Here is a 12,843-nt window from a genome sequence, read left to right as displayed (position 1 = left end):
TGGAAAGTGTTTCCTTCTTGCTGGCTGGTGGGGACACAGCTGCTATTTCGTTGACTATGTCCACTGGAATCTGATGATATCCATATTGCTATTTTTCTCCTAAAAACTGATATTCCTGGACAGATCCCTTGACTTTGCTTTATGGCAAAATCAACCTTCAGGAGGATGTGGATTATCTTTTTTTTTTTTTTTTTTTCAAAAAACTCTCTGTGTTGTGTTGCACCACACAATAATGGCATCAACATGTTGAAAGTGTTCCATCTGGAGCTCCATCTTCTTCAAGTTCAGTCTGGATCTGTCCATAGCAAATAGGTGGGGTCATCAATTCCAGAAGTATGGGACACCCCTCCAGGTAAAAGCAAACTGTGGCCTGCACTCTCTTGACAAAGACATGGAGAAAAACGCATTAGCAATCTACATGGTGGCACCATTTTGCTGCCTTGGACTCCAGATCATCCTCAAGTTCCAACGTCTCCATCACAGCAGCTCTCAGTGGTGGTGTGACTTTTTTCAGGATACAGTAGTCCACTGTCAGTCTCCATTGGACTTACACAGTGGCCATATGGGGCTATTAAAGGGTGAGTGAATCTTGCTGACCACTCCCTGGCTCTCCAGTTCATGAATCATCTCATGGATGTGGGTCACAGAGTCCCAGCTGATGCGGTATTGTTGATGATGCACTGTTGTGGTAGCAATCACCTGTTGTTCTTCCACCCTCATCAATCTCACAGCAGAACGGTCCTCAGAGAGACCAGGCAAGGTGTTCAGCTGTCTAATTTTCTCTGTCTCCACAGCAGCTATCCCAAAAGCCCAACAATGCCCTCTTGGGTCTTTGAAATACCTTCTCCTGAGTTAATCTATGCCAAAGACACATGGGGCCTCAGGACCAATCAGAATTAGAGGTGTTTCTGCCTTTTGTTCCCAGTCAGACTCACTATAACTTCCAGTTACAGTCATCTGTTGGGATCCCCCTGTCACCACAAAAACAAAGATAGATCCTGCCCCTATAGATCTTGATGACATCAAGGTATATTGTGTGCCAGTGTCAACTAAAGCCTTATACTCTTGCAGGTCTGATGCACCAAGCCATCAGATCCACACAGTCCAATAGATTGGGTTGTCACATTCATCCTGCAGAGCCCCTCTAGTTCTAGTCATAGTAGTCATTGCTCATGTCTTGTAAATATGAAATGGATGTTTTTTCAAGAGGATTAGAAGTTACATTTCATTCCATTGTGTCTGACAATTTGCCCACTGGAAACTGGAGCAGCATTTATCCTTGAAGACTTTCCTGTGGTGGTTGTCCTTCGTCTCCACTCACACACCTGTGCTGTTAGGACAGAGGTGGGCTTTCCACCCCACTTTCTCATGTCTTCTCTGTGGTCTAGTAAAACTGCACACTGTCTCATGACGTGTGCCCTTTCTCTCAAGCCAGTGAGTGCATGCTTCCAATAGCAGAGACTGTGGTCCATACTGGAAGGGCATAAGACATTTCCTTTCAGACATGTTTGAATCTTTTGAGTCTGTCCATAGTCAGGAAGAAAAAAAAAATTTCATATTGCCATAGTAGTGTAGCCACCTGAAGATGTAAAGATGGATTGCCAATATGAAGCCCTCTTTGTTATCTTTCTTTCATTGACTTCAATGCTAATGAGTCAGTGTACAACAATGGTGTGCTGCATACAAATTTATGCCACATGGATTGTGTAAGCTGGACCTGATCTGAGTCTACAAGATACTGCTTGTTATTTGAATCCTCATAGGTTACCACCAGCACAGCTAATTCTCTCAGGTACTGAATACATTTCTCTACAAATTTCCCTCTGCTTGACCACACTACTAGAATGTACTTGTGAGAATTAATACCTTTCTCTCACACTTGATGGGAGTTACTCCAGATGCTAAGAGTTTCTGTCCTCTTCCCAGTCCCTTTGCCCACATCCTGGGACAGGGATCCCAGTTGTGTGGCTTCACTACCAGGGTTTGGTACCACAACTTTGTGAAAAGACCAACACTGTGACTAGTGGCTCCATAGATAGTAAAACTAATGGTTAGATCAAATTAGTTTCCAGCACTCTGTGGCCCCATCTGTTGTTATCTCAACTTTTTGAGTTCCACAGTGGCTGCCAAACTAGGCTGTTTTGGTTTAGGAATGGTATTCCTCAATTTAGTGCTCCCACCAAAAAACTCCAAACCATGCTCCGCTCACTTACTCCTTTCTTCCCATTTCCCTCCCTCTCCCCCTTCAGTGGCTGGAGAGGACAATTGGGGGCACAAAAGGTAAAGATTAGCAATTGAAATAACAATAATCTACTGGAAAAAGCAATAAGATAAGAAAATTCAGGGGAGAGGAAGTGATTCAGATGCAAGTGTGCACCAAACATCATCCCAACCCATAAAACAGCCCTTCCTCCATCCTTGGAAAATAAAGTGCAATGGAATAGAAAAACCTCCATGTTTGAGCCATGCCACCTCCTGGCTAGTGCAAAACTTAACCCTGTCCTGGCCAGAACTAAGTCATCAATTTGTGAGAAGTGTGTGTGTTTTTCTTCTAATATCAAGTAGGGATACTCATTGATTTAGTACTGAATAACTTCAAGGAATACAAATCTATGCTTGATGTTTAGCTTAATGGTTTTCCTGAAGAGGAAGTTAATACTGCATCTGAATTTGGAATTAGAATATGGTGTTTATATATAGCTTCATCTAAAAGTCTTGTTATTCTTCTTAGAAAACTAAACTAGAATTTGTTGGCTGGAATTAAAATACTCTTTTAAATATATAAAATAATAGTTTTGTCTTCATTACTTGTGTAAAAAAAATCAAAACTCAGAGGTTTTGTGGTTTCACATCTTAATGTGAGGTAATCTTAATTTCTTCACAAGTCTTTAGTAGTCATTTATTATAACACATCTAGTAAACTTTGAGCTAGAAAAGCATAAATATGCATAGATTTTACCCTAAAATTCATGTTAAAATCACCCTACGTGCATGAGACTCCTGTGTGGCAAGACAGAATCCGTTGCAGGTATGAGCTATCTGCTTCCACCCAGTAAAATGATTCTTGGTTTAAAAAACAATTAATTCCAAAGCAATTTTTTGCAATATCCTTGTAAAAAAATAGACTACTGCAGTGCCTTTAAAATATATACCATTTTTTAAAAATGGTCAGAACTTTTAAAAGATTGTAATATTTTTCCCTTTTGCATTTAGATTTACTATAGAACATGAAGTTATTGGACTTGGCAAAGAAAATAAGAACTTAGGTGCTAGCACTGCTTAGGTTAGTAATTCATACTGGAGAAAAGTATCCAATACACTCTTTAAGTGATCTGTTTGTTTTTACTTTTTCTTTTCTTGTTTTAAATTAATTATTTAGATTCTTTTTATTAATCACTTGATAACCTTGTAACCATCACACAGAGTTCTATGATCTGTCTAGATTTGAGGGTCTGTCAACAGGTGGTCCACTATGAACCATAATTTTGATAGTTCACTTCTTTTAAAGTAAGGGCAAAGTAAGCCCTTTTCACATCCATCACAACAATGTAAATAGAGTTCTATAAAATACAGCTACACAAACATGGTTTTATGGTTCTAAATCCAAGTAGAGTGACATATATTCCATATTTTCCCAATTTGAAAGACATATTAGCTTCCCAAATTAGAATTTCTACTATGTAGACAATGTTTATATCTATAGGGAATGTATCAAACACTAGCTTCCTAAGAGGCATAATAGCCAGTGCTAATAGTTCCAGAGGGGAAAGCTTCATACCATTTAGGAGGTTCTTAAAAACATCAGAGAAAAGGAACATACCTGTGTTAATATTTTCCTACTTCCTTACCCAATCCTACACACTCCCTCTCAACTGCAGAAAAGAAAAGAACAGAACTTCCCTAACTTTACCTGTCTGAAGAACTCCTCTAGCAGACACATGGTCCAGCGATGATGGAGATCCCAGGCCTTGGCTGGATGACTGATATCTGCTGTATGTAATAACAGTGATAAGGCTTTCGGCTTGTCAATTCTGAAAACCCAAAGGATCAAGAAAATTAATTGTCTGCTCTTGCAGGGAAGAATGACAAAAAAATCTTACCTATAGGAAAATAAAGTAATTAGAATCTTTGACCAGGGTATTTGTGAAGTGGTTTCTCTGATCATAAAATCAGACAACTCTGAATGACTGTCTTATTTCTCCAACATATATGATTCCTGTTTCAAAAGAGATACTAAGAAATGCAAAAAAAAAAAAATTTGCTCAGTCTTGCTCAGCAACTTTCCAGGCTTGTTTGTCCACACTAGCAGTCTTCAAGAGCTGCAGTGTTCCCCATTTCATCAGTGCTGTATTTTATGCAACTTAGAAGACAAGATGGCCCCTATCATCCCATTGTAATGAAGAGTGGGGATCCCTAGGGCTCTGATAAGTCTACAAAATAACTGATATAAAACTCATATGAGTACAGAATGGAATCCTGATTTCATAGAAAAAAATGCTATTGATTTCTTACAACCATAACCTAACAGGCTAGCCCAAGAACCCAGTAAATAAGGCTTTATTGGTATGATTGTTCTCATTTTTTAATTCTGCTTTTTGGCTATCCAAAAGGCTTGAAAGAGTTTTCTGAGGGGATCAGGTGGCTAGCCACACCCTGCTCTGATACAGGTGTAATTCTGATACAGGTATAATTCTGACACAGGTATAATTCTGGGAGGCTCTGGACATAACTGTGTCCAGGGTGAAAAACTGACCATCACTGAGAACAATCTAGAAGGAATTCTGGGGGGAAGAGCTATGGATAAAGTATTACAGCTGACAGTGGCATACTGGGAAGAAGAAAAGGCTACCCCCATACTGCTTCATCTGTTATTTTCCACTCCTTGCCTCAGTGGATCTCAAGTTTTCATCTGGTCTCTGGTTATGAAGCAGGCCCCTTCCAGGGGTGACAGCTGATACCATCTTTATAAGGACAAAATGCAAGTTATGTTCTGCAAGTCTTATAACTTTAGGTCATACTCAATTATACAGGTCACTCTAATGAATCACGTCCTTTATGTTATCCACCAGGGAAATGCCCAGTGAAGCTGGTCTCAACAATGGTGACATTTGAAAGCTTTGGGCCACCAACACAGAATATAGATGTGCATATAGGCATGTGCTCATCCCTCTCTAAGTGAATTAATTCAAAATTTAACAGCAGAAAGAAAATTGCTGTAGACATCAAAGAACGACAGGGCTTCTGGAGAGGTGCTTTTGAAGTTAAACACATTGGCAAAGCACCACCTGAAATGCAGCCCCCCAGCCCCTCACTGCACTATGTTGTGAAGTGACTCACCCTTCTGGTTGCTGCAAAGCATTCTTCATAGCTTTGATTTGCTGGAAGTGACAGGACATATCGGTAGCCAACACCATCTCAATGACTAAAGCTCTAAATTCCCTTTTGGATAGCATCACAATGAGAGCAGCAAGGAAAGAGAAACATAAAAACCAGCATCAGACACACTCCAGTTTCTTTTGTTATCTGCAAATTATTAACAGCAATGCCTTTGTATGTAACACTTTATTCCTCTTTCAAGGATGAGGAAGAGGATGAAGGATTTTCTGCACAAACGCAGAAATAGGATGGATGCAAATGAAGCCAAGTGGCTAATCCCTGGTAATATAAATATTAGATGTTTTCTGAAGAGCACATTGGTATTAGTACTCCTTTTTCAATTAAGCACAAACTTCTTAAATTGTTTTCTTTTCTAGGGTATTCCTAGAAGGAAGGGGAAAGACTGTTTAAAGCCTCAGAATCAGGTAACTGGTTGATATGCATGTTTAAAGTTGACTCATACAATGGAAAATCATCACATTAAAAAATCGCCTAGTATATATGATGCATATATGAAATAAAGACCTTTGAGAACCTGCCCTACTTCCCTGCTATTACTAATTCAAACTACTCCTGTATGATATTTTGTTTAGCAAACTTGCTGCCCTGGTTTTTTTTTCTGGAATAGAGTTGATTTTCTTCTTAGCTGCTACAGTGCTTTGTTTTGGGTTTAATATGAGAATAACATTGATAACACACTGATGATTTTCATTGTGATAAGCAGAACTTACTCCAAACCATAGACTTTTGAGTTTCCCATACTCTGACAGTGAGAGGTGCACAAGAAGCTGTGAGGTAACATAGCCAGGACAGTTGATCCAAACTGGCCAAAGGCATATACTATACCATAGAACGTCGTGCCCAATTTATATATAAACTGGTGCCAGTGATCACTACTTGGTGACAGGCCAGGCATCAGTCAGCAGGTGGTGAGCAATGGAATTGTTCATCACTTGTTTCTCTCAGATGTTATTTCTCTCTCTCTCTCATATTACTTTTAATATAATTATTGTCATCATCATCAGTAGTATTACAACACTAGTTTAGACTCCAGTTGAAATTTCTCTGAAGATGATATGGATGTCCTAAACAGTTTAAAATACAAGAATGTTCTGATCTAGCACACTATACATATTTATTTTTTCTTTCTCTCAGTTCAGGTCTCTACAGATTAACAGAGGAAGAACAGCTCAAGTTTAGCATACCAGCTCAGGATTTGGAAGATTCAGAAATGGGTCAGCATTCATTTAAAAATAAATCACTCTGCTTCTTTTTATGAATGTCTCATGAAGTCTACTTTGATGGTTTCTCTCTTTTCCATAGTAGCTGTGCTCAAATTCCAGCTCCAGGCCATCACTGTGTACAGGCCCAAGACCCTAGTCCCATGGGTGTCACATAAGGATGCTTCACCACCAGAGCTCTGCAACACGATGGTATCAGTTGGCCTTGGTCTTCACACCCTATAACCACCTCCTCCTCCCAACCCATAAGTACAATCAGTTGCATAGTTAACAGCGTTCCAACCATTTATATGATGGATGAAAAGTTTTGGTTTTTTGGTTTTTGGTTTTTTGGGTTGTTTTGTTTTAGTTTTTTGTTTGTTTGTTTGTTGTTTTGGTGGGATTTTTTGTGGTGTTTTGTTTTGTTTTGTTTTGTTTTGTTTTGTTTTGTTTTGTTTTGGTTTGGTTTGGTTTGGTTTGGTTTGGTTTGGTTTGGTTTGGTTTGGTTTTTTTGCTAGCCCTGGTCAGTTCCCAGCAGCACAAATGTCTCTGTCAATACAACCAAGAGAGAAGAACCTGAATGCATAGAAATATAGTTTTACAAGGATATGGTGTGATAATGCAATGGGAACAATTAACGCTGGGAAACAGCAGACTTTCCATATATCCTCTGGACTACAACTCCATCATACTGCTCTCTATTGGCTACTTTGTGTGTAGCTTATGTCAGTAGGAATACAAAAGCAAAGGGCTCAGTTCAGGCAAATGAGTCAGTGATTGCAGCGCAAGAATGTATATGTGCTTACAAGGACACAGATACTACTTTCCCTTTCATAAATGCAAATCTGGAACATGTACATCCTCTGACATCTGCACATATTTCAGATTGTCATTTTCTCTGAAACAGAGATTGTCCTATGTTACAGTGTAAGATGTGCCCAAAGTATGTACTCTATCACTATCTTCAGAGCTGTTAGAACCAGGTGGGGAAGTGTTTCTCTTGCCCCCTCCCTCTGAACTATCTTCTGTTAATGGGCCACCAATGCCTCGCCCCATGACTCATCGGTAACTCCCTCTGGGAGCTATCTCTGTTTAACAGGCAATCAAGGATCCACTGTATGATTCATAAAATTACATCATTCCATTGTGAGATGCTCCACCCAGGGGGAGGAGCCAAGCATTCCCACCTGGATATAATCTGGGATTTGGGACAGCATGGAGGTCCCTTACCCACTGGATTTCCAGAGGACAAGAGCTACCAGACCTTTCTACAGGATCACTGCTTCAACATGACCGCTTCATCTGCACTGCTACCATCACCCTAACTAACAGGGTGTCAGGTTGTATTCTCACTCTGTCAGTGGTCTTTTGTACTATTGCTTTTATTTTATATTATTATTAATAATAATTTTTTCCCCCTTCTATTAAATTATATTTCTGACTTGGAGCCTCCCACTGGTTTCACTTTCAAACCAGCACAGAGATGAAAAATACTTCAGACATAGTAAAAAATAAAGGATTTCACTATTGGAAAGTTCTTATTTGTCACTTCAAACAACAGGCATCACAATAGTATGTGACTTTGAACTCCAGAACTCCTCTGGCTTTAAGATCTTTAACCTCACAGCCAGTATGGAGCAGGCCATGCTGTCAACTATCTTTTGACACCTTGGTTTCTAACCACCTTGGTTTGATTTCTTCCCTCATGGAGCCATGGAGTTGACTGCCAGGTACCCAGCACAGCTTACAGGAACCCACGCTTGCAGCAAACCATGCAACACACTCAACTGACAAGCTTGGCTCACCTGAAAGAATTAATTATCAAGTTGGCTCTGAACATAAATAAAAACATTTTTGGTATACTTTGCTTTGGTTTAGTTTAGGGGGGTTATTTTCTGGTTTGGAGATTTTTTTTATTTTCCTTTTTAGCCTGCTATATTCTCTCTTTCCTCTTAGAGGAAAAGATGCCCAAATCACTCCAACTCTCACTCATGTATTTTCATGTTCTTCCAGTCCTCTCTTTTTTAACACTTGCCTTGCTCTATTGTGCCCTGAGACAGAATAAAAAAAAAAATTCAGCCCTGGTGCATCACAGGCTAGAATGAAATAGTCATTCATTCACACGTGTTCTTTTTCAGGTCAGGGATACAAACCAAGATTGCTTTGTTTATCCACTCTGTGACATCAGTTTGGAAGTAATATCAGAGGTAATAAAGATCATTTCAGATGTGTATTTGTTGTTGTTTGCCTGTCCTGGTCTGGGCTGCTGTTTCTGAAGTTTTATTAATTGTTACTGTGGAGTTGGAGTCAGGAACACAACATTAATACACTTGAGTTCCTGCAGATCACACCTTTAATGTCCAGCAGCTCCTTTTATAGGGCTTTCAAATTTCCCACACTTACAGACGTGATTGGTCAAGGGTCTCAACTCTGCCTAGCTCACTGGCCAATGATATGGGTGTATCCTTGCTTCAAAGGGGTTGGCTGAGGTCCTCTGCCTGGGTTTGAATTCGACCTATCGTTATCGTGTCTGAGGACTCGTTTACTTGGAGCCACGCTGGTGGAGCTGGTATCTGTTAAGCCAAATCATTTGTGCAGATGTAGTCCAGCTACATCTGTCACAATTAATAATCTCACCCAGCCTGTAGGGGGACAGGAGGGGATGATATTTCCCAGCCTTTCACCTCCTCCTACCTCTTCAGGTCTAGCACATCACATTCTGAGATTGTTGAATTCCCTCTGCATGTTAAGACATCATATTCTTGTTGCTAATTCTGCTTTGTCTCCTCTGTACATAGCAGTCAACAACATGTTTAGAATCAGGGCTGAGATTTCCAGGGGTGTTGCCCAGGGGTGGAAAATCCTGAATGGAATGGTGGCATGAAATGTGGGAGGATATAAGCCAGATTTTGAAGAAATGGTTTAGTCCAATGGTTTGGAAATTTCGCCCTGAACAAATACAGAAGCCAGCAAAGGTAGCAGAATATTTGAAGGAAAATTACAGTGGCAGTTCCAAAGAGGGGCAACTGCACTGTGCTGGGACATGAATAACATTTATTCCATGCTGTGCATTACTGCACAGCAGCACCTACAGCTGGAGGGGAAGGGGAACAAACCAGCAGACACTCCAGTCACTCAGGCTACAGTTAAACCAGAAGGGCAACCTAAGCCAGTAGTAGTCACCCCTCCCCAGAGGAGGAAATACAAGATCAAATGCATTTGCCTAGTGGATGATGATGGGGAGGCAGAACCTTCACAGCCAGTAGAGGAATCAGAGCTGGAAATAATCATCAAATCCCTATCCTTAGAAAGTCCATGCAATCTACAGAAAGACCTCATCTAATGAACAGGCGAGTCTATACTGAGTTGGCTGATCGAAGTCTGGGACAGTGCAGGTGATGCTACAATTTTGGATGGCACTGAAGCCAGGCACTTGGGATTTCTGTTGTGTGATGTGGGTATCAACCAGGGAACTGCAAGGAGGCCTAAACTCTCAGCCTCTGGATGTGACTCTTAGCAAATGTGAGGGAGAGACACCTTTGCCAATAAGACCTCCAGCTGCAGCAAGGCCAGTAGAAAATCACCAAGCAAGGAATCCAAAGCTTGAAAAAACTGGCTGTGATCGAGATGATTTTCTCAAATAATGATGAACACAAAAGAATTCCAGACCTTGTACAACATCAGTGTGGTCGAAACTTGCACAGCTTGGGACACAAGTGTATTCCCGCTTCCTAGTGATGCTGCAATGGAATGAGGAAAACGAAACAGGGAGTACTATGACAAGAAGGCTGTAGACATATGAAGACACTGTTCACATCCCAACCTGAGCGAAAGTCTCAGCCTTGGAAACAGACCTGACCAAGTGTATGTGGAAATTGGAAGAGAGGATTGAAGAGAGCTCTCAGAGATCCATCAGAAAGCCATCAAAAGCTCAGAAAAAAGCTTAGGGTGGGTCTTTTCCTTGGCACATGGCCAGTACAGACCAGAATCCCTGCATCCCTGAAGTAGGCATCCCACAGCTAGGGAGAGAGAATATGCTCCACAAGGCAAGCTATGGTTTTTCCTCTGTGAATATGGAGAAGACATGAGAAGATGGGATGGAAAACCCACTCCCATCTTAGCAGCATAGGTACATAAACTAAAATAAGAAACTACTAACAAAGGAAACTTGGCAAGAATGAATTTAGCTCGTTTCCTGTGGGTGTGCTCCTGGCCAGAAGAGGAGTGAAGATGACATGTCTGATCCACTTGAAAGGACCTCCAGAACAGATGACCAGGGAGTGAATGACAGCCAGAACTAGAGGGGCTGTGCCTCTAGCTTGATAGAGCCATGGGAAAATCCTGTCTATTGGATTGTGTGGATTCAATATCCTGGTGCATCAGAACAAAAATACAAAGCTTTGACTGCCACTAGCACACAATCTACTCTGATGCCATCATGACATGGTGAGGACAGAAGCTGTTTCTGTTGCTGGGATGACAGGGGGTCTCAGCAGTTTACTCTGTTGGAAGCTGAGGTGACCTTGACTGGAAGGAATGGAAAAAACAACCTGTTTTGACTGGTCCAGAGGCTCCGTGTGCTCTTGGTATAGATTACCTTACCAGTGGTTATTTCAAAGACCCAAAAGGACCTTGTTGGGCTTTTGGGATAGCTGCTGTGGAGACAGAAGATGTTAAATAATTGAATACCTTGCCTAGTCTTTCAAAGGAACCTTCTGTAGTAGGACACCTGAGGGTTGAAGAACAGCAGGTACCAGTTGCTGCCAAAACAATGCACCACTGACAATACTGCACTGACCGAGACTCTGTGATTCCCATCTGTAAGATGATCCATTAACTGGAGATCCAGGGGAGCAGTCAGCAAGACTTGCTCACCCTTCAATAACCCCATATATCCTGTATATTAGTCTAAAGGAGAGTGGAGACTGACAGACAAATCATGGCCTGAATGAAGTCACACCACCACTGAGTGCTGCTGTGACCTGCTGGGATCTTGAAACTTCAGTGTGAGGTCCAAGGCAAAAAAAGTGGTGCCACCACTGACATTGCTAATGCATTTTCCTCCATTTCTTTAGCAGCAGGCCACAGTTTGCTTTCACTTGGAGGGGCATTTCCTACACCTGGAACCAATGTCCCCAGGGGTGAAAGCACAGCCCCATCATTTGCCATGGAAAAGGGTAAGGGTCCAGAACATATACAGTACATTGATGACATGATCTTATGGGGTAAAATGGTACAGGAAGTTTTTGGGAAAGGGGAAAAAATTATCCCAGTTATCTCCTCAAAGTGGGCTTTGTCATCAAAGAAAGTAAAGTCAAGTCACCTGCACAGGAAATTCAGTGGCTAGGAGTGAAGTGGCAAGACAGACATCAACAAATTCCATAAGAGGTGATTAAAAACATAGCTACTATGTCCCCACTGAGCAGTAAGAAGGAAGCACAGGCACCACGGGTTTTTGGGGGAATGCAAATCCCACAGCACAGACAGATTGTAAACTCTCTCTACCTTGCGACACAAAAGAAAAATTATTTCATGTGGGGCTCTGAACAACAGCAATACTTTGAATAGATCAAAAAATTGAATAGATTGTCCATGCAGTAGCCCTTGGGTCAGTCTGGATGGAACAGGACGAGAAGAATGTGCCCTACACTGCAGCCAAGAAGAATGATCCTTCCTGGAGCCTCCGGCAGAAGATGCCTGGAGAAACTCGAGGATGACCTTTGGGTTCAGGAATACAAAGAATATGAGGCCAATGAGAAAAGGGATCTTAGCAGCTTATGAAGGGGTTTGAGCCATGTAAGAAGTGATTGCACTGACTACCAGTGCAGGGCTGTATGTTCAAAGCTCGACTCTTAGGTACGTATGTATCCATCAGTCCAGTAGGATAAAAGTCTGATAAGACTTTTGGGGGTTAGATTTGCTTCTTTTTCACTTACAGAATTTTTTTCCATAAGTTGCTAAGAAACCTTAATGACAGTGCTTAACCAAAACAAAGAAAATGGCCAAAGGAGATGGCAGCACAAGGCTACAGCTATTGTTTTTGGGTCTCAGGGAGCTTCCCTCAGAGGGGAGAGATAACGTGAGCTTTGGGAAAGTAAAAGACAGAGCTGTGGGGGCAGTGGCTCTCTCTTGCTCTTGGCATTGAGGAGGACAGTCAAGCTGCCCCTTGCTGCAAGAAGAGTTCACAGCCATCACTCCGTCTCTCCTGGGAAATCTACTGTCATCTGCTCATGTACCCAGGAATTCT

The 12,843-nt window shown here is 41.4% G+C and overlaps 1 protein-coding gene across 16 annotated transcripts in view; it reads right to left on the bottom strand.

The window, feature by feature from the left end:
* PDE1C (phosphodiesterase 1C) overlaps window positions 1-12,843 on the bottom strand; it is a 261,099-nt gene that overhangs the window by 39,785 nt on the left and 208,471 nt on the right. For all 16 annotated transcript variants that reach the window (XM_063404870.1, XM_063404829.1, XM_063404836.1 and 13 more), the window contains 2 exons: window positions 5,338-5,439; window positions 3,911-4,031 (listed from right to left, as the gene is read on the bottom strand). In XM_063404870.1, coding sequence (XP_063260940.1) covers window positions 3,911-4,031; window positions 5,338-5,439 — 223 coding nt within the window. The remainder of the gene's footprint in view (window positions 1-3,910; window positions 4,032-5,337; window positions 5,440-12,843) is intronic.

The sequence above is a fragment of the Prinia subflava genome, chromosome 1, assembly GCF_021018805.1.
Source record: "Prinia subflava isolate CZ2003 ecotype Zambia chromosome 1, Cam_Psub_1.2, whole genome shotgun sequence".
NCBI lineage: Eukaryota > Metazoa > Chordata > Aves > Passeriformes > Cisticolidae > Prinia > Prinia subflava.
Note: the sequence above shows the minus strand (reverse complement) of the source record. Positions and strands in the feature narration are given on the sequence as shown.